Source organism: Falco rusticolus, chromosome 14 (genome assembly GCF_015220075.1).
Source record: "Falco rusticolus isolate bFalRus1 chromosome 14, bFalRus1.pri, whole genome shotgun sequence".
In the NCBI taxonomy this organism is placed as follows: domain Eukaryota; kingdom Metazoa; phylum Chordata; class Aves; order Falconiformes; family Falconidae; genus Falco; species Falco rusticolus.
This window is the reverse complement of record NC_051200.1, coordinates 315,046-336,498: the sequence shown is the minus strand read 5'-3', so window position 1 is coordinate 336,498 and position 21,453 is coordinate 315,046. Positions and strand designations below refer to the sequence as shown.

At 54.7% G+C, this 21,453-nt stretch overlaps 1 protein-coding gene across 1 annotated transcript in view; it reads left to right on the top strand.

Annotated features, from left to right (window-relative positions):
* The window catches only part of MID2 (midline 2), a 113,828-nt gene that overhangs the window by 77,257 nt on the left and 15,118 nt on the right, over window positions 1–21,453 (top strand). The window contains exons 3-7 of the mRNA XM_037408333.1: window positions 105–200; window positions 9,705–9,812; window positions 17,494–17,642; window positions 18,153–18,280; window positions 19,314–19,457. Of these exons, the coding sequence (XP_037264230.1) occupies window positions 105–200; window positions 9,705–9,812; window positions 17,494–17,642; window positions 18,153–18,280; window positions 19,314–19,457 (625 nt within the window). The remainder of the gene's footprint in view (window positions 1–104; window positions 201–9,704; window positions 9,813–17,493; window positions 17,643–18,152; window positions 18,281–19,313; window positions 19,458–21,453) is intronic.

The following is a 21,453-nucleotide window of genomic DNA, read 5'->3' as shown; positions in this document are numbered from 1 at the left end:
GTGGCAAATGGTCTTGGTTGCTAACAGGGGGCAGGGGACAGTCCTCTGACTTTACTGATCTTTTTGTTTTCTCTCTTTCTCCTTCCCCATTTCTGGACTCACAGCAAACCTTGGAGACGAATCTCACTAACCTGGTTAAACGCAACAGCGAACTGGAAAACCAGATGGCCAAGCTGATCCAGATCTGCCAGCAAGTGGAGGTTGGTGAGAGCAATCAGAGGAGCAGGGTAGTCATGGGGAAGGTGCACTGGGAAGCTCCTGGCTTGAGTGGTGGGGTGCGTGGGTTGCTCCTGTGTCCTCTCCCTGGGGGCTGCCCTGGGAACAGAGATCAGTGTGTGGTGGGAAGCATTGCTGACGCCGAGGGGCTGAAGGGAGGCTGGATTCATTCAGAAAGCTTAGTCCCAGGTGGTGGAGGACACGGGGATGGTTCCCCGGGGTCTGAAGGAGAGGGTGGCATGACTGGGAGATGCTGGGAAGAGACACAGGCTGCTGGGCTGGCTCAGGAAGGGAGGACCTGCTGCCTGCTCTATGCACAGAGGACAGCAGGTGCTTTTGCTCAAAGCCCGGGTGACACCGAGCGTGCAAACACAGCTGGGCTCCTAGGGAGGGGCAGCAGAGTCGTGCCTCTCGTAGCTGCCTCCTGCACTTGGTGTGGCATTGCCGGCGGCTCCCGTTCCCTTTAGTGCACAGGTGGGACGCGCTGGGGACGAGTGTTGCAAAACTTCGTCTGCAGCTGGAAGGCATTAGTGAGAGTTTGCTTTGGATACTCAGCGTGCTATAGCCTGCACCTTGCCTTCAAAGGCTGGGGCATCTCCAGCTGCGCTCCCAGCAACAACAAATCCTTTTGACTGTGATGCCTCGTGCTTCAAATTCCCTGTGAAACTCTGAGCTAGTTACACCTCCTTTCTCTTGTCTGGGGGTGCTGTTGAAGTAAACTAGTTAGCATTTGCAGAGCACTTGAATATCAAAGTGACAAGCGACCCGGGAAGGCCCAGAAGGCAGCACAGGTTGTGCCTGCAGAGCAGTGTCGGCGCAGCGTGCCGCAGCCAGGGCTGCCCGTGGAGCAGGGCCAGCTGGCCTCGTGGCCAGCTCCAGAAGGGACTTGTGGTCACGTAACAGCAGATTGTATCAAAACCACATCCCCAGGCAGGTGTGGAAGCTGTGGCAGGGGTCCTTCTCATCTCCAGGGTGCTTGTACTGTATTAATTGTATTTTTACTATTTCCTTTTGGGAAGAAGAGGCTGGGTTGAGCAGAAGTCCTCTCCACAGCGTGATGGAGAGGAGGGAAGCAATGGGTGTCTGCAGGTGCTGCTAAGGAAGCAATATAAAATCTCCATAGCTGCTTCCAAGCATTTAATATTGGGGTGTGCTCTCACCTCGGATGTGTTTTGGCTGTAGCAGCTCCCCATCCTGGGACTGAAGCCAAGCAGCTTGAGTCAGCCTGCAGGTCAGAGGGGGATAAAGGCACAGGCAGTGATGCTGGGAACATCTGGGTGCAGGGCTGAGGCAGGTGCTTTCCGCTGCTTTCTGGGACACAGGGCTGTCATTCCCAGCACTGATGCTTCTGGGGGCTGCCGCATCCACCGGTGAGCTGGGGCTGTGCCATGTTTGCAGGCAAGCCTTCCGTGCTGCGGAGGGTGTGCCTACAGCTTCCACGGGCTTGGGTGCAAGCTGGGGCTGCTAGTGAGGGCCCCTCTGTCCAGGGGAATAAAGGGGTGCTGGGGTGATTTGGGGACCCAAAGCAATGCTGATGAGGCTCAGCCTGCTGGTGAAATCAAGACTCATTTGAGTCTCTCTTTCCTCCTAAGCACTTTGGCATAGCCTTACTTTTCCTATTAACGTGAGAGTGTTTTCCCGATCTTTGCTGTATAAAGAGGACTTCCAGGCATTGCCTCCAGCTGCTGTATTCCCATTTTGCTGTGTAATTAGCTGCTAGCTGGGGCAGAAACCCTGGGAGAGCCTCTCTCATCCTGCTCTTCCCTGAGCCACCCAGGCACTCCATGATGTGAATGTGGAAACAGAGGGTGCCAGCCAAGGAAGACTGAAAGGGATCAGCCCCCATGGGTGTCTGTCTCAAGATGCATTGTGGCAATGGCTGTCCCACCCAGCCCTGAATGTGCGATGGAGATGCTGCCTCTTTCCCAGCATCTGGCATCCCATGCTCCTCCATACTGGGAAGCTCTTACCAAGTCCAACTTGAAACTTCCCTGCTGCAGTTTCAGCCTGTAACTCTGCCGTGTTCTGTCCGCTGTGGACACCGAAGGAAAGTTATTTTGCTCATCCCTCCAGCAGCCTGTAGCATACTTGCAGACAGCCCATCCTCCCTTGTCTTTTTTTGGGGGGCTGAGATAATTTCAGTATTAGTTTGGGGATTTTTTTCCCAGGTTTCTTCACAGCACAGTCCTTGGTTTCTCTGCAGTCCAGACTGTCCCCCTTTTGTCCACACTTCCTTGGAGATGCAGTGCTCTGAACCGGTGCAGTTCCCCAGCCAAGGCAATACTCTGCTCTCCTTCCAGTGCTCTGAGGAGAGAAGAAAGGGTTATTTTGGTTGTCTCCAGGCTATATTTCCATTTCTGTATCCCAGGGCAGTGGCTGCTGTTTTCACACCTGTGTCTCCCATGTAATTTTTGAGCCATCCCACCTCAGACTGTCTCTGCAGGCTGCTGCCTGGCTGCCATTCCTCAGGACAGCGAGATGCCCTGCGCTCATCCTCGCTGAACCTCACCCTGCTCCCTCAAGCTATTTTCCTCACCTTTCTTGTGCATTCTCGGTTCAGGGCCAGCCTCACCCTGTGGCAGTGTAGGCAGTGACTTGTCCCCAGCCCCTTGATGTAGTCAGGGATGTCTCTATCCTTGCCATGACAGCAGCTTCCCTGCACGGCTGATCCAAACCTTTCTGCTGGATTGCAGCGGGTGGTTGTCTTCTCTGCTTTCCTTCCCCCTCCCAGGCACATGCACTCTGCCTCCCTGCATCCTTGCTGCGATTGCAATCTCTCCTGCCTGAGCTCTGTAACAGAATGGCAACATTCAGGCTTAAGCCAGCAGCAAGTAGGAAAGGCTTTGTAGAGGGGATTACAGAAAGCATCGGAGGAAGAGGGGAGATCACCTTTAATCCTGTTGAAGAAAGGGACTCTGCTGACCTTGCTGCTTTGACCACTCGATCTATAAAAGTCTTTGTGTTCCCAGTGTGCAATCGGGCATCTTTTGTTTGCATCGCCAAGGGAAGTGTTTGTGCGAGCTGTGTGCGGGGATTGTGCCAGCAGACTGACGCTGCCTCTTGGCTGCAGCTCCGGAGTCAGGAGTTCATAAGCGATGCGCTCCTGTGGAAAACATTCTAGAGGAAGAACGCGGTTAATACCTTACTGTTGTTTCAAAGTGCACATACCAATTAATAGCAAATTAATTTGCAGCTTCGTTTACTGAAGTGATACATGGAGAGAAGCTGTTGCAATTAGTTTCTTCTTAATGGGCTATTGATTTCTTTGGTTGCTAAATTAAGCAGCGATTCCTTGAACCCGCACCTTTCCAGAGAGTAAAAACAGGCTGCTGCAGGGATCACTGACGTAGATGTGGGGGGAGTTTGCCAGTGCCTGAGCAAGCATGACCGGCCCTTGCTGGGGGATGCAAGCCATGCGGCTTCCCACAGGACTCTCCTGAGCTGCCTCGTGGGGATGCTGCGTGGGCTGGCTGGAGTCGTTTGCCCGTAGCGAAGCCCGTGGGGATGTGTTTGCACAGGGACCTGCAGCTTGTTCTTCTCCAGCCGCATCTCAGGGAGCAACTGGGGCTCTTGGGTCAGGAGGGTGCTTCCTAACCCCTGTGTTTCCTGCAGGCAGCATCAGCATTTTGTTCTTTGCTCACCAAACAAGGTCCTTGTTGCTGTCCTGATGATCTGGACAGAGGAAGAGATTGCAACCCCCCTTTCTGAGAGTGCTAGCGGTGCTGTGCGTGCCACCAGCAGCTGCGAGCCACTGTTGGGTGCAGCTCAGTGCATGAGGAGGAGGGAGTTGAGATACTGGAATAAGGAGCAGAAAAATCACAGCTGGGTTTTGCAGTAGTGCTGGCCTTCTTCAGTGTGGCCACACTGATGCTCCCTGTTGCTCGTCTTGTCCTGCTGCTCTCTCTGCTGGTGTGGTGGGGAGAAGAAGGATTTTTGGCTCTGCAGTAGGAAAGGCTTTTGTCAGGGGTGTCTCTCTCTTTGCCCGGGCTCGATTGCTTTGAAGTGGTGTGGTAAAATAGGTAGAAAATGGATGTCTTGCAGAGAAGGAGCCAGAAGGTCCTTGCAGATCCCTGGTGACAGTCATCAGCCCTCACTGCTCTTGAAGGTCATGAGGTCATGCTTTGACTCTAAGACCCACCAGGGATGGAGCAGGGATGCATCTGGATGTCCTTCCAAACCTTCTCCTCCTCTGGATCCAGCTCCAGCATCTTAATGACTGACCTGCAATGAGTTAAAAGCTATTTGGTATTCCTTTGTGATTCTGGAAGTTTCAGACCTGTAGACTGTCATTTTCTACATAGTTTAGAAGTTTTCAGCTTTGTTGGTTGTTCTGCTTAAAATAACAGTTGAAATACATTTCTCAGCCTTACTAAATATACAGTCCTGCCCTTCAGAGGCACCTTTTCAGAGAGCACATTAAAGTGTGAAGTAAAAAATATCTCGGCCCCTCTACGCTCCCCCGTGAGTCCGAATGCAGGGGATTTTGCTTTTGAGCTATTTGTGGACATCGCATACAGGCAGACACATGCAATCCCAGCATACTCTGCCCATCAAGTTGCGTTTGGTGCGAGTCCCACCGCATGTCCAGGACACTGTGCCAGTAGCGCTCTGAGGCGCAGAGAGGGGCCGTCCAGAGAAGGGCGTCACGAGTGTGCCCAAGCCACTGAGCCTGTGCTGCCTGTTGGCGTGGCAAGGGGTGACTCCTCCCGTGCGGCGCATGGGAGGCTGCTGCTGCGAGAGGGCGAAGGGAGTAAACCCTGTGGCCGTGGTCAAAATGTGGACCAGAGCCAGCGGGTACCAAACCTACAAAGAAGGCTGAGTTTGTAAAATGACAGGGTGGGTAGCTGCAGTGGTACCCACCCCATGTCCCCATCAGGGGCAGCAGTAGGAGATGCTGGCTGTGTCGCTGGCGGTGGGGCAGGGGCCCTCTCTGCTATGGCAGCCACAGGGCTGGCCTCAACGCAGGCTGGTGCATGTCCCCTGGGGCACAGCTGCTTTGATACGTAGCCAAAACCTGTTGATGGTTTTGAGGGTGACAGCACTGTGGTGGTGGGATAGGGTCCTCTGCTCCCTTTCTGAGCTGGGTTCCTGCTGCCTGGCTCTAGAGAAGGAGGAGGAGGAGGAGGTTTGTCCGTGTGTGGATCGTGCCTCAGCCTGAGATTATGTTCTTCATCCCTCCACGAGCTGCAGCATGAGCCCTTTCCAGGTTTGGGTTTTACCATTTGGTTTTTATTGCAGGGCTGTGTTGTCCCTGGCACATTTCCCTGTGGCACACACACATTGAGAAGGGTGTGTTTCCCCGCTCCTCCTACGTCTAAAAGCTCTTTCCCATGTCCAGCTCTTCTACAGTCGTAGCGGCCCCTGAGCCTTCACCCCCAAACGCAGCATTTACCTGGGAACTAGCTCATCCTAACAAGAAGTGGTTTGGCCAGTGTCTAGCTGTGCCTGCGTCAGGACTTTTGCCAGCAGAGCTGTATCGGGTCTGAAATGCTGTCTCCGTGCTTGGCAGGCACTTCAGAGGTGGGACCCTGGCCTCGAAAAATGCTCCTCTTTTGGACAGAAGGGAGCTGGGGAAAGGGACTGTGGTGGCCTCTGCAGCTTCATCTGCCTTCAGCCTCCCAGGGAGTGAACACTGGCTGAGCTGCACGTTTCTTGCCCGGCGCAGGTTTTCAGATTTCGCGTTCATTTAACCAGGAGCTCGGGATTTCTGCTTGGCATGCCAGGCTGGAGGGGGAGCCTGGTGCTTGTTGAAGGACTCCCCCTGCTTCTCCTCCTGCTGTTGTTTTTGCAGTCCTAGTACCCAGGGCTCACTCTTTCTGGCAATAGCAAGCATCGGGGCTGCAAACACTTGCAAACAACCCTGATTTTGCGCTCCTGGGAAATTTGAGCGATGGCTATCTCTGTCTGTACTTGTGCCTCAAGAGGCGGGCGCACTGTCGGCATCCTCTGCCACAGCCCGGGTTGCAAGGCAGTGCTGTTGCCTTTGCTGCCCCCAGCACAGGTTGCTGCAGGCTCCAAACCCTGGGTCTGATTTCCCCCCTCTGCTACCTTGCAGCAGATTTGGAAGATTATCCGCTGTTTTTTCTTGGTGGAGTTATCTTTGCAGACCATCAGCTGTCTCCCACTTCAGTGTTGCATAATCTGCTGGCCGTTTAAAAAAAGATCTTGTATCAAATGTGTTTAACTCTGGGTTGCCTTCAGACTTCTCCACTCTTTCACACGGCTTTGAGAGTACAAAATGAAGAAAAGCTATTTATGTCCTCTAGTACACTACTTAATTTAAGCGATAGAGCTCAGTTCCCTCTCTATAAAGTGTATTTCCCCTTTCCTGTCCATCCCCCTGAGGATGCTGGTCTCTCCCGGAGACAGAGGACTGAAACCACTGCCTGTGCTTTCACTGCACTCTTTGCATGCCTTCCCTTCAGCTTCAAAACATAAAACCCCAAAAAACCAAAAAAACAAACCCTGTGTATTTGAAGCCTGAAAGAAGGTCCAGCAGGGATTAATTAGCCTAAATTAAGCAGGACACATGCAGCTTTTTTTGTAGAAACATGCCACTGTTCCCTTCTGCCCCCTGGGGCTGACGCCATGCTCACTTTGGCTTGGAGGGGTGGGGGGGAGCCCCCCTATGCCTCCAGCATGCTGACCCCGCTGCTCCTGCATCCCGGTCATCCCATCTCTCCAAAAGGCATGTGCTCCACCATCGTGCGGCAGCCCCAGCTCAGATTTGCCTTCAGCATCCCAGCTGCTGACTGCCTTGGGAGGGCACCTGCTCTCTAAGGTCACCAGTGTCGTACCCGGCGCTCCTGGCATGTGCCTGGCCCCTGTGGCAGAGCCAGGCTGGGCACCAATAGCTCTCACACCCACAGCAGTGGTGCCTGGGCGGAAGCACCGGTGGCCTTGGGAGATCAGTGAAGAGGGATATCATTGATGGAACTCCTGCTTGCGCTTCTCTACTCTTCTTTGAAGTCTCAGGGGACAAGTCCACCATCATGTCCTGCTGCCTTCTCTTGCTGCTCCCTGCCCTTGCCTTGGACTGTGAACATGTGGCTTTGTAGCCTGGGGTGATGAGGGTTTACCAGTCCCTTCTGCAAAGATGAGAAGGCCATCTTGAGTGGCATCTTCCAGAGCAAAGCTTCAGAATTGGTCACTGAACAGTCCAGACCAAACGAAGGAGCAACATGTGCTGGTCTTCCCTTTTAGCAGTACCTCTCCCTTCATGACCAAGGAGCTGGAGTGTCCCCTTGCAGCTTTCCCCAGAAGCACACTGAGAGCCACACGGCCTGCCAGCGATGTCCTGCCTGACTGGGGGGTAGCTGGGTGCTTAGCAGGGGAAGGAGAGCGTATGTGTTCTCCTTGAGGTCCTGTTTTGGTAGATGCTGAGCAGCAAAATTATCATCTTGGCCAACCATCTGCATGGCAGAGGCCACAAAGAGACCAGACCTGGTCTGGAAGAAGCCAGATTGTGTCCAAGGTGGTTGGACAGGTCAGACCTGAAGGTGACTTCTGGGAGGCTCTGGCCAGTCTGTGTCATCTTCAGTCCCCCAGTGGGACTGACCCAGGTCTACACAAGGTCTCCTCGTCTCCTGGCTCAAGTCCCTCCTCTTGGTGCAGCAATTCTGGAGGGAGTACTGGTTGTGCTGTGCAGCACATTTTATTTCTTTGCCACTGAACCATACATATCGGGAATGAGGTTAGGGAGGGAGGAATATCAGCAGCAATCTGGAAGATGGCCGTGATCATGAAAGTGCTGTTTGATGCTTGCTCTGTTACCCTGCTGGGGGCCGGTCCAGTAGAAGCTGTGTGTCTCACATTGGGAACTGTGGTTAGTAGGGGATGCTGTAGGGAGAAGATGATGGGTTTGAGCATCACCAGGCTCCCCTCGTCATGAGCCCAGAGGAAAATCCATTAGGGGACGGTGCCCCAGTTTAGGAATTGAACTGCAAGCGCAGTAAGAAATTTGCCTTGAGCTGGAGAAAGCTTAAAGAGTTATTATGGTCTTGGCACACATCCTACCAAACCTTTGCACTATGAAGAAATGGAGCTTTTTAGAGCAGCAGGTGCTGCCAGCAGCATCTGGTACTTTTTTATTTTTTTAGGGGGAAGATTGCTATTTGTAAAAGGCTTTACTCAAAGAGAGGCTCCTGAGGAGTGCTCTGTGACTAGCAGGTACTGTGCTGTGCCTGAAAATAAGGGTATGGAGGCATCCATGGAGCTGGGGGCTGCCACCCTGCCTGCCTGGCCCTGCCTGCCAGGTTAGCAGCACCAGCGTGGTGTGCCCAGCTTCCCTGCACTGTGGGTGGAAAGCCACCCCCGAGGCAGTGCTGGAGCCCGTGGACCCTGCCGTGAGCATCCTGCGGTGCCAGGAGGGGGAAGGTTTTTCCTCACTGTGGCCTCACACCATGCTGCAGAGCTTGAGGCTGCAGCCCTGCACAGTGAGCGGCCGGAGCAGAGGCAAGGCGGCTACACCTGCCCGACTTGCCCATGGCTGTTGCTGCCTGAGCTGGTTCAGCCCTTTCATTGAGACCCCACACGGGTCCTAACCTGCCCTTTGCAGCCATGCAGCTCCCCATGGGCTCTGCAGGCGCTCCCTCCCTCTGCCCGCACTGGGCGGTTGCTTTCAGTCTTGCTTTTGCAGATGCTTTGAAGCTGTGGCTGCCCTAGCTCTTACAAGCAGGTGCTCTCATTCATTTTTAAGCCTCTTCTTGCTTTAACGAGCACAGGGATACTGCCTCGGTGTCGGTGCACAAGCAAGCTGAGAGGCCGGCAAAGCTGGCTGCTTCTGCTAGAAGCCTGTGCTGCCGGACTCGCAGCAGGACGGGTAGGGCAGGGTAACCTCCAGCTGAGGGCAGGGTGGGGGTCACGCAGCCCAGGCAGCGCATCTGTGGCTCTGCAGAGCCCCCCAGAACGTACAGCCTGCCCAGGGAAGGGAGGCGGGGAGTTCCCTGAGCATCCCTGTGCGGGGCCGGTGCAGGCCAGCGTGGGGTGTTAGCTCTGCCTGGTTGGTACCCCAGCTATGTTGGAAAGTGCTGTGGCTATGGGGGTGCAGCACCCCGGCAGGGCTGAGCCAGGCTGTGCTGCAGTGGCTGCTCCTGGGCTGCCATCTCCCTGCAGCCTGTCCCCTGACTCTCGGGGAGTCGAGGGGGGCAGTTGCGACGGAGGAGTGCCTGCCCCACAAGCCACCCAGCACAGCCCCATCACCTGGCGCTGACCTCAGACGTGCAGCTGGGAGGGCTTCACACCTTTCTCCAGCCTTTTTCTTTCCTCTAGCTGGTGCGGCAATGGATGCAGGTGAGCCAGCCTGCTTCTGTGTTGCAGGGCTGTTATCTCCTGCCCAGCTCAGGCCCTGGCAGCTGGCAGAGCCGGGGCTTGGCATGGAGGATATATATTGCATCTCTCCCTGCCTGAGCTGAGTGCACTGCGGGGCTGGGGGCTCAGGGACGAGCATGTCCCTCCTAACAGGGTGTGCTTTTGCTGTTCCTGGCCAGGTGAACACAGCCATGCATGAGGCTAAGCTGATGGAGGAGTGTGATGAGCTCATGGAGATCATCCGCCAGCGCAAGCAGGTCATCGCTGTCAAGATCAAGGAGACGAAGGTAAGGAGGACTGGCTTGTGTATCCACGGTTCAGAGGTCCTCTCCTGTGCCCATGGGGTGGCTGGTGCAGGGTCTGCCCTTCCTGTCTGGGCACAGCCCAGCAGTTTGGCAGCCCGTGATGCTGGGGTGTCCCAGGCACACACAGGGGCTGCTAGCAGCCTGTATTGCCTTGCCCGGGAAGGAACTGCTATGGGCAGCCATCGGTACACACAGCTTTGCCTCCCTGCTGCTCCAAATGGTGTGCATGTCCCGGTGTCCCTTGCTGCTGCTGTCCCCAGGGCTCTTCTGCTGAGGACAGTGCACGAACTTGACATGGCTGGAGGAAGGAAGGGGCGTTGATTAGCATGACAAATGGGTACAGTTGCTTGGATCAGTCCAGACAGCTTCCTTAGGGCTTTTCTAACACCATGGTGCTAATATAATAATGTAGAATTAATATTGAAGGGCCATCCAAACCTGGCACTGCAGATAAAGAAGAGGCTACATGCTCTGCATTGCAGCATAGCTGTAGATGAGCTGGTTTCTCACCCTTTTCTTTGTGAGGGGGTGTTTGGACCCTTCCTCCAGCGGTCTCAGGTGTTCTGGCTTTTCCCAGTGGCTTCTGTGCGACGGGGAGAGGCTGGAGGGATGCCCACGGGAGTTTACAGCACACTTGCACAAGCCCTTTGGCTTTCTTACTGAGCTGGAATGTGCATTAAGGTCCAGCTCTGCATCCATCAGTGCCAATAGCTAAGCCAGGGAGCAGCATCAGCCCAGATACAGATTTTTTTTTTGCAGGCAGAAGTTTGGGAGTGGGTTACACTGCATGTGTACACAAGAGAGACGACCAGCATGGCTCTTGGACACCCTCGGCAGCAGTGGAAGCTTTAAGATGCCTGCTTTTATCCCAGTCACTTCAAGGAACATATTTTATGTAACGGTGCCTTCTGCTGGTCCATCTGTCTGTCTGCCTCTCACTTCCCACCCTCTCCCCCTGATGTCTTTTGACCATGTTGTCCCGTTTCAGCCATACTTGGCAGGGAGCTGGAAGGCTCAAAGATGTTACTTTCCTACAAACTGGCAGCTGGGTAGAGGAGGGAGGCCCTGATTAGTGCCCAAAACCATCAGCAGAAACAACCCGCAGCTGCTTGTAAATTGCCAGGGTAGGAGCAGCAAGCTTGTGCCCGCATAGCTGCAAACCCAGTGCTGCACCACTGGGAGATGGATGTGGGGATGGCGGTACTGGCAGTATGGGGGAGGGGACTGCATCTGGTTTCCAAAGTTACCTGGCAACTGGAATAAGCCTCTTTGCTGATGAAATAGGGCTAGAGATGGAAAAGTGCGAGTTTGCAGCACTGCAGTGCCCCTCTGTAGCCCCCTGTGCTGCGGGTGCTGGCTGCAGGGAGGCTGGGCAGGTTTCCTTCATTGGTTTTGACACCTCTGAGCAACAGTTGCCAAGTGTGAAGGGGAAGCAGCCTTTCTGAGCAGCCCCAGCCACAAATACCTGAGAGTTTAAAAAGCTCCAAACACAAAAGAAAGGAGGAAGTGCTGGAGACTGTGGCTGGTTTGAAGTGCTCCAACTGCAGTGAAAAATACTGCTTTCCTGCTGAATTGCCATTTGGTTTTCCATTTGTTGTGGGCTGCTCTTCCTGAGAAATGGCCCGATGGATGCATGGAGCAGCCCAATCACAGTGGCACAGGGTACTGGGAAGAGTGGCAGCCCCAGGCCTGAGAGGGACTGTGTATGGAGGCAAAAATGTTGCGACCGCGGTTTGTGTCCAGCCAGAGAGCAGCCCTGGGAGGAATGGGCTGCTCCGTTCTGGGGCTGCTCTGGTAGCTGGGAGGTGGAGCCACTCCGGCTCTGCAAGGCAGCGAGAGGGATGTAAGGACCAGAGCAGCTGCCTGAAGTTTATGCTTGGTCATGGGTGGGAGCGAGGGATGCCAGGGGAAGGTGCCTGGCAGATGGCGCCTCCTGTGCTCCTGGAAGACGCGCCTTAGAGGTAAGGAAGCCATGCCCACACCGGGTGTCTTTTAATCCAGTAATCCTAAAAAAGGATTTGTCCCAGATGTGTCGTGCATGTGTCTTTGGAAACACACCAGAGATTAGATACCGGGGAACCCACGTGCAGCTCCAGGCTGGGATCACACCTGGCAGGGGTCAGGTTTGTGCACTGCTGGGGCTTGGATACCAGCGCCTGAGGCTGGGCAGCATCCCATAACCCATGCTGGCCCTGAGGTGGTGGGGGTAGGTGGGAAGGACCCAGGAGGCAGCAAAAATCACTAGGAGGATGCAAGAGAAGGAGCAGGAAGGAAGCAGGCAGCTGGGCTGCCCTGAAGAGCACTCTGCCAGACACGGATCCAGCTGCAGGTGCCAGCACCCGTGTCACCCACTCAGGGCACCGCAGGTGCTGGTGTCACAGCCCGGCCCAGCTGGCCTGGGGCCAGGGCACCTGCACCTCCTTTTCCCTTAGCCACAGCGGATGCTTTGCCTGGGATTAAAGCTGCAGGCTGCCGTCATTGTGGGGATGCAGCCGAGGAGAGCTGGGTCCAGGCACACCAGTGGCTCCTGGAAGTGATTGTGGTAAAGGTAGGGGCTCTCCTGCCTCTCCCTGCCTGAGGCCGACAGCTACTCCAGAGCTTGCCAAGTCCTCCCTCGAAACAAAAGTCGTGTTATTTCTCCTCCTTATGCTCCTTTTGATAATTCTTTTCTGACAAGCTTGGTCATAAAATGAACCATCCATCAGCCAATTAAGCCCCAGCAGGAGAATTGCTTCCTTTTGCAAATTGCCGTTTTGAGCTGTGCCTGCCTGCTGCTAGCGAAGATGAGCCCATGCTTGTCCCCACTATGTGCCAGTGGGGCACGGCTTGCTGCAGCGTGCCACTGCCTGCCCTCATCCCCCGGGATGCTCCCCAGGGTGGCAGCTCTCTCTGTCCCCAAGTCGTTGCTGAGGCGCTGGGAGTTGCAGAGCTCCTGATCGGTCCGAGAGACCCTGAGGTGTTGAATGGACATGTCCCTCCTTGTGCTCTAAGCAGACATGGAGTGACCTGTGCTGCTTGTCTGACCCCCTTGCTTGGATGTCATTCATCCAAGCCAACATGTTCTTACTTAGAAACAATCTTGCCAGTGTGGTGGGAGCGAGAAGGACGTGAGAAGCAGTGGCCGTGGAGTGATCCATGCCATCATTCAAATGTGTGTCGCTGACTTTGTCCATCCATGTCTTATCCCATAAGCCGGCCAGGTGCCCTGCTCTTTGCATGGCTTCCCCCAGCCTCCCCAGACACTGGCACTGGGATGAGCTGGGTGTCTGTGGGATGTGCTGGAGGGAAGGAATGTTGTGCCGAGGGACCTAGGCAGGCTGGAAGAGCCGGGCCCATGTGAACCTCATGAGGTTCAACAAGGCCAAGTGCAAGGTCCTGCACCTGGGTAAGGGTGACCTGTGGTATCAATACAGGCTGGGGGATGAGTGCGGAGAGGGATTCAGAGATGCTGGTGGATGAAAAAAGGGACATGAGCCATCAACGTGCACTCACAGCCCAGAAAGTCAGACGTGTCCCAGGTGCATCACCAGCAGCATGGCCAGCAGGTCAAGGGAGGGATTCTCCCTCTCTGCTCTGCTCTGGTGAGACCCCCGGGAGCACTGCACCCAGCTCTGGGGTCCCCAGCGCAAGGAGGACACGGACCTGTTGGAGCGGGGCCAGAGGTGGCCACAGAAATGGTCCGAGGTCTGGAACCCCCCTGCTAGGAGGAGAGGCTGAGAGATCCGGGGTTGCTCAGCCTGGAGAAGGCTCCACGGGGAGACCTTGCTGCGGCGTTTCAACATCTGAAGAAGGGCCGAGAGAGACTTTTTACCAGGCCTGTAGCGACAGGACAAGGGCGACAGTTCTGACCTGAAGGAGGGCAATTCAGCTTGGACATAGGGAAGAAACGTTTTTCGATGAGGGGGCTGAGGGACTGGAGCAGGTTGCCCAGAGAAGCTGTGGATGCTCCATCCCTGGGACTGGTGAAGGTCAGGCTGGGGCGGGGGGGGGGAGGGAGGGGGTTGGGCATCTTCATTCATCTAGTAAGAGTTGTCCCTGCCGGTGGCTGGAGGGTTGGACTAGATGGTCTTCAAAGGTCCCTCCCAACCCAAACCCTTCTGTGATGCTGTGTTTGCAGACAGCCTCGAGCCCTGTGGATGCTGGGGGGTGGCGGTACTGCCAGGGTGATGGGGAGCAAGGCCAGGTTTCGCAGGACAGCTGCAGGAGAGTGTTGGCTGTGTGGCAGCTTGCAGGGTGCTGGCAGGGGTGTTTCTGGATTCACAGCTTTATTTGCTATCGCTGTAATTCAGACTATGTGTGAGTGTTAAGTGTTAAGTCAACAGCGAGTCGGAGCCCATGACTTCTTGCTGCGGTGGAAGCAGGCTGCATGTCTGGTCCTGATAACAGTGGTGGCAACAAATCCAAGTGTCACGCAGTAACAAGTGGAACAAGCACTACCTGCTTCATCTGGTCCTGCTTCCAGCTGCCGGCATGCCAACCCTGCGTGCATACATGGCAGTGCTCCTGGGAGCTGGCAAGCTGGTGCATAGGGAGCAGAGTGATTAAACTGTCCTGATGTACTCTGCTGCCTCCTCCCCCTGCCCCTCTGTGCCTACCTCCATCGCCCAGCTGCTGCTGGGCTTGCAGCTTGGCTCTGGGACCCATGGCCGTGGTGTGGTCAGCCCCATCCAGGATCTTTGTGGGTGCAGGGAGATGCTGCAGCCCCACATCACACTGCGGGGACATGGGGCAGGGAGCTGATGTCCTGCAAAAGCCTAGGAGAAGGAAGAGGGAGAACGTGCAGGGTACTTTGGCCACCTAATGGCTCTGCCACTTCTGCCAGCAAGTGACAGCTGCCTGGCCGCATGTTGTTACCTCCCAGGTTTAACCTGAGCTGCTTCGCTGCTTGCATGGAGCCTGCACAGGGCTGGCTGGGGCCAGTAAATGTCACAGGATGGGTGCCAGGGTCTCGCAGCTGTTCCTGCCAGATGGATGGAGAAGGCAGGTACCAAGGGCGTCATCACCTCTGACGAGTGATGTCCTCGCCTCCACTGCCAACGCAGTGGGTGCTTCCCGAGGGATGCCTTTGGAGAGCTCACAGTGCTGGCTGGAGGATGCTCGAGTGTCCTCCCCTTGCCAGTGATTCACCCCAAGGTCCCCTCCTGCTGCAGCCTGGTGTGCTGCTCCGTGGTCAGCGCTGGAATGAGTGCAGCCGGGTGGGTGCCATGCTGGGCCCACAGAGCTCCATCACCGGGCACCCAGCCGTGTCACAGTGCAATGGAAACCCTTAGGTTTTGGGGAGGGATGGAAAGTCATGGCTTTTTCTTGGCTTGATGTGCTCAAAGCTCATCTGTTGGCTTTTCACCCTTGGTCTTGTTTATTTTGAACTCCTGCAGAGGTGCCGGGGGCTGTGGGAAGATGCCCACAAGTCGTGCAAGGGGAGCAGGGCCCTGCTGTCAGCCAGGGGATTAGCATGCTACTCAATTGTAAATGCACTGACAGCACTGACACCTTGAAAGAGCAGCTTGAGCAGCCTCCCATCACCTTCAGGAGCTCCTGCTCTCGCTTCCTGATGGATTTGCTGCAGGGCAGCTGTGGCCAGTGAGGAGCTTCAGGAGCTGCTGTCACGATGCCTTCATGAGGCCTGCAGAACGCCCTGCTCCCTCGTTAATAAAAGGAAATACTCTGAAGATGCACAGATGAGCAACACAGTGTACCAGTTGCTCCTTTCGGAGGTGGGCTGGGAGAGCTGCGGGTGGTCGTATGGAGCAGAGAGGACATGGCTAAAGCTCTGCCATCACATTCTCACAGGATAAGTCCAGCATGATGCTCAGTCACAAGCATCAGCTAAGTAAGTGAGAGGAAATGGTGTCTGTGGTTGGTGCCGCAGGCGTGCGGGAGGACCGCTCGTTTCGGTTTAAGACATTTGTGTGATGCCATTCAGGAGAGCCTCATGTGGGATGCAGCTGCGGAGCATGGGGCAGGGATCTGAAGCAGGATTTATCATGTCAGAATCTGCTGTTTCAGGTACTCCCAGTCCAGCTCCATCTGCCGAAATGTGTTTTCCCCTCCCCTGGGTGTCTGCAGGATCCTTTGCTGCAGATGCACACAGGAACAAGGCAGTGGGGACTTATATTCCATTAGCAAGTACCTCATTGTCCCTCTCAAGATGCTTTTCCAGATACAGAATTACTTCTAGCTTGCCTGTCAGTGCAATTCCCAGGGTGCTGATTCACCCCCTTTCTTCTGTGTTTTCGTTGGTGCCAACGTAGGGCCCAGGACTGCTCCTCCCAAATCAAAATACTGCCTCTGGCACCAGCAAAGCATCAGAGAGCCAGAGAAGTGGTACAGTGCGCTTTAACATGTGGTATTGACCTCAGCCAGCTCGAGGCATTCCTGAGCTTCTCTGTGCTCCCAGCATAAACAGGAGAACTACCCTACAAATCTGTCGGCTCCTCTGTAACCCCCCTTTTCCCTCCACCCTGCTTCTGATGTGAAGTCGGTGCCAGGAGTGGCTGCATGAGCGTGTGTTCATGTAGAGACAGGAGGGCAGGAAGGGGGTTACGTCTCATGATTATTTTGTTGCCAGAGCCGTAGACCCTACAGAAATATGACCATTGCTACGCATGAGCAGCTTCAGGGCTGACCTGGGGCTTGTGCCTGCCTTTTCTTTAGCTTCACCCTGGCTGCGTGCAGGAGGTGGGAGTTTCAAAGGTGGTTTCCCTAGTGCTCCAGCCCAGCATTCCCAAGACTTGGAGATTTTGCCTGAGAAATAGTTTCTCCTGGTTTCTTTGCTCTCCTCACTGCTGCTGAGCATTGGTACTTTGCAGGAGAGGGAAGAGGTGCCATCAAACCTGTTCTCTTTATTCCTTAATGGCTTAAGCCTAAGGTAAAGCCATCAGTAAATATCTTCTACAGAGCTTTGCAGGGAAAGGGCCGAAGCGTCAGAGGTGCTTTTCCCTGGAGTCACTTCACGTCCCCTTTTGAATGGTGGCTGGGCCAGGTCTGAGCTTCCACCAGCCACGGCAGAGCCCTCAGCCCTGGCCCCCAGCATGGGCTGTGTCGGACTCACAGGACACCTGGGTGGCCGGAGACAGCCCGTTCAAGCCACATGCACTATTTTTGGGTGCAAACTGGCGCTTGGGCTGGTTTTGCAGCTCCTGCTTCCCTGTGTTGTGGGTAACTCCTCTCCTGTTCTTACTGCAGCACCTCACCTTTAATTGCAAAACAATTTGCGGCTGCAGATGTCATGTTTTCCAGCAGCTCTGCTGGGGCTGAGCCAGCATGAGGTTTCCTTGCTCTGTGCTTTGCAGGAGCGCTCCTCTCCCGGCCACATCTACTGAGAACTGGCACAGGGGGGATGATGTTGCATTTGCACGGGAGGAGCAGAGAGAAGATGCATCACTTTCCTACGCTGATCATGCGTGGGACCCTTAGAGCAGTGCGGAAGCTTTTCCCTGGGGCTTTCCCACCCACAAGCAAAAATTAACATGGAAAAAAATAGAGAAAAGAGGGGAAAAAAAGGAGAAAAGAGAGCATTGCTGCTCTTCTTCCCCGGAGTCTTTGGAGACATTTCCATGCTGTTTCACTGCTCCTTGCATCCCCTGAGCAGCCCCTGCGTTCGGATGGGGTTTGCTCTTCGCTTTTCAAGCGACACCTTTGTTCCCCTCTGCTCCTCTTGCAGGTGATGAAGCTGCGGAAGCTAGCCCAGCAGGTCGCTAACTGCCGGCAGTGTCTCGAGCGCTCGACGGTCCTCATCAACCAGGCAGAGCATATCCTGAAGGAGAATGACCACGCACGGTTCCTGCAGACAGCCAGAAATGTGGCCGAGAGGTGGGCTGGCACTGGCACGCTCAGCTTAGGACTCCAGTGCTGCTGGAGTGTCCCCTGGTCGCAGGTCCCTGCCCAGGGACACTCCATCCTACCCCCTGCAGCCTTCAGCCCTCAAATAAATACTGGGGTCTGGGGTGTCGCTGGTTCCCGTCCCTCACCAGACAGGAGTTGCATGGCAAGTCCTAGCGAAGCCAAACACCTACTGTGGGAGCAAACATCGTTCCCGGGGCAGGAGGGATGTGGTGGAAATGCCAATCTGAAGGGAACCTGGCAGGCATTCAGGGCTGGGATCCCCTAAGGACAGAGCCACCCCACTGCTCTGGGGACCTGTCCCCAGGCCAGGTCACTCTCCTGGGACAGGAGCAGTGGTCAGTAGGCAAAAGCCGGTTTCCTGACTGTAATGTCACCGTGAGGCTGCTTGCACCCTTTTAATCCCCCACCTTGTCGCTGTCAGGCATCAGGAGCAGTGTGCACTCTGATGCGTATTGATGGTGTCTTCTTTTCTTTCAGGGTCGCCATGGCAACTGCATCCTCTCAAGTTCTGATACCAGATATCAATTTTAATGATGCCTTTGAAAACTTTGCTTTAGATTTTTCAAGAGAGAAGAAGCTGCTGGAGGGGCTGGATTATCTAACCGGTGAGTGCACAGGTGCTCCCGTTGCCTGCACACCACACCTTCCCTGCAGCCCCCTCCTCTGCACCCAGCCGAGGGCCGGCAGGCGTATTTCAAAGCAAACCAGTTTGCCATTCATTTTCACCACTAAAGAGTGCCTGGTTAGCTGTGGCAGAGCAGAGGCTATGCTGTCACCAGGACTGACGTATCCCCAGCCTCCTGTTGCACTCTGCCTCGCCTTGGGGACAGTGGAAAAGTTCAGAAAGCAGGTCAGAAATGACCCCCTCCACGACCCTGGGAGGAGGCTGATGCCCATGAGGATCCGAGAGGGTCGATTACAGAGAGGCAGTGGTGAATTAATCAATTACTGTACTTCTAACACACTGCATCCTTTAGCATTTCCCTTTTGCTGCCCCTTTTGCAGATCTCATGGTGATAAATTATGAACTTCTGTGGGCAGAAACCTTGCTGGGCCTCTTGGTGGTGCCTTGGTGCCCACAGCACAGGCTAAATGCTGCTCTCGCCCTTGCCTGGGGCGACGCGGGCTGTTGGGGAGCAGCCCTGCTGCAGCCAACTGCTGTTGAACCATGCAGTGTGCTGGAAAAGCAGGGGCAGGGGTGAAAGCTCCGGAGAAGCGAGGACATCCTTACTTACCAAAACCTGATTTTCTTTATTGTGAAGCACATCAGCTTGCAATGAAAGATTAACAACAAACGTGCCTGGAACAGTTATGGGACAGTTAGTCCACAACCGGTGCTAAGAAGTTAGGTGGATTTTGAAGTGGCTTCTCAGCTCATTTCAGGATAGAGGTGTCAGACCTGATGGAAGCAGCAGCAAAACCCCCTTGTTCTGGCATGCCTGAAAACACGCTGGCCCTGGATATTTTGTTACGTCACTAAAAAGTTTAGTTAAGTGGGAAACACAATGTTGGATAAAATGAGACAGTTGTTTGTGTCGAGACTGCTCCCTGCATGAACCTATCTCTATCCTTAAGGGAGAAAAAAAGCCTATTATATTAAGAAACTCACCAAAATACGTTACCTGTGATCTTCTGCAGCGCCAAACCCGCCATCTGTCCGAGAGGAGCTCTGCACAGCTTCCCACGATACAATCACTGTCCACTGGATCTCAGAGGACGAGTTCAGCGTCAGCTCCTATGAGCTGCAGTACACCATCTTCACCGGCCAAGCCAACTTCATCAGTAAGTCACCGCGCACCAGCTCAGTTTGGGGGGCCGTGGTCCAGTTTGGGAAGAAAAAGATGCTTGGAGAAAATCAGCAGGTTTGAAGGCTGGGAATTAAGGGAGGAAACTGCAGCGAAGGATCTGACAAGGACATTGCTTAGGGCTGTAATCAAAGTGATGGGGACTGCCCCATGCTGGATTGTTTTGCCCTGCACTTGGTGTCCGCAGCCTCTGGCTTGGTGAAGCATTTGGTACGTGAGAGGGTCTCATCAGTCCCACAGCTACCGTGTCTGTACATCCCATACAGCGCCCTGGGATAGTACGGGCAGGGTGGTGCTGGCTGCTCTGTGGGCTGATAGTTAAGCATGATTTATATACCCTCCATAACAATATAGAGGCACGTCTCTGGGTAATTCTTCCTGAAAATAACTGCCATACCTAATTATTTTTCCACACTGCCACAAATTTGCTTGGCAGGAATGGGATTTGAGGACCAAGGAGGGCTCTTGTGGAGGGGCTGGGTTGGTAGCTAATCACTTCAGAAGCACTGTGGTCAGACAGCAAGGAACCTGCATCTCAGGGCGCGGCATCCAGCTCCCCTGGGAGAGCCTGGGCTTTATAGACTCTGCGGTGCTCAGCATATTTTCCGTGCCATGCTGTCTTCTAGTGCAACAGGACAGCTTTAAAACAGCTTTACAGGGGTGATCCTGCCCCCAGGCTTGCCACAAGGTCAGGACAGCAACCTCTTATATGCAAAGCTCCCTCCTGGATATTTGTTATTTGATGAAGACTATGGTAGTTATGGGGGGTTTAATATTACAAATATTTCAACAGTGCATTTAACAGCTGGCTCCACCTTTTTGGGGGGGAGGTAACGGGGTCCAGAGACATCCGGGTATGGATGGCTGGTTGCTTGTGAGGCGCTCTCGAGTGCCTGGTGTGTGTTCAGCCAGAGCGAGCAGGAGAAAGCAAGCTGGTGAATATGGTGACTTCGAAGGGACGCATTCTGCCCTGGTCCTGCTGCCTAAGTGCGATGGAAAACACAAGCAGTGAAGGAAGCAGAAGCAACAAAGGGAAAAGAAGGTGCTGGGACACCTGTTGCAAACTGGGGGAGGTAGAGCAGCTCTGGCAAAGCATCTTTTTGTCCCGGCCTCCTCCTGCCACTCTTCCAAAGGTCAGGACTTTAAAACCCAGAGCTGTCCTCCAGGGGCACCCCGGCCACACGCAGGGGCTCCGTGTGCCGCTGCTCATTGGCATCACTGTTAGCTGAGGGGTCTGTGCCCTGGAGGACCCCTACCAGCCCTTTGCAGCACTGTGCCGGCCAGGGCCAAACGTGGTCTCAGGGCACGGGGCCGTGCCGGGCACAGCTGAGCTGTCGCTGTCGCAGGCAGGGCTCTGCCTGCAGCTGTGCCAGGGCTTCGGGCGGCTGTGCCTGCCCCTGCAGTCCGCCGGCCGGCAGGTGGGAGCTCTGCCCAGGGGTAGCCAGGCAGAGGCCCTCAGACATCCCAGATCAGCTGAAGGCTTGAAGATAAAATGAGCCAGAAATTGCCTGGGGATCAAAACTAAAGGAATGTGCCAAATGTCTGTTTGATTTCCTCCCCCTACACCTGAATTGACCAAAAGGAGACTCAAACTCCGGGCTTTCTGGCACCGTGGCTTATCATTAGAGCTGGTAAACTGCAGGTTGGAGAAGCTGGGGCTGGAAGCTGTGACCCCCTGCTACCCCCGAGGACACATGCATCTGCTGCAGGAGCGATGTAGTCTTCCTCCTCGTTCATTGTCAGGAGGGTTTATCTGTAAAAGAAAAAGCTGGGTTGGCTGTCCTTGCGGGGAAGGGGGTTCTTCGGGTGAAGAACACAGAGGTGCAGGGAGAGAAGAGCAGTTTGGCCATAAAGCCGAGGACTGTTTGCCAGTCTCAGTGGCAGTGGTTAATTCCTTTGGGTGCCCGGTGAGTCCTTGTGGTGTCAGAAATACATACCTGTTATGATTTCTTGTAGCGTTGCCTTTTCCTAAA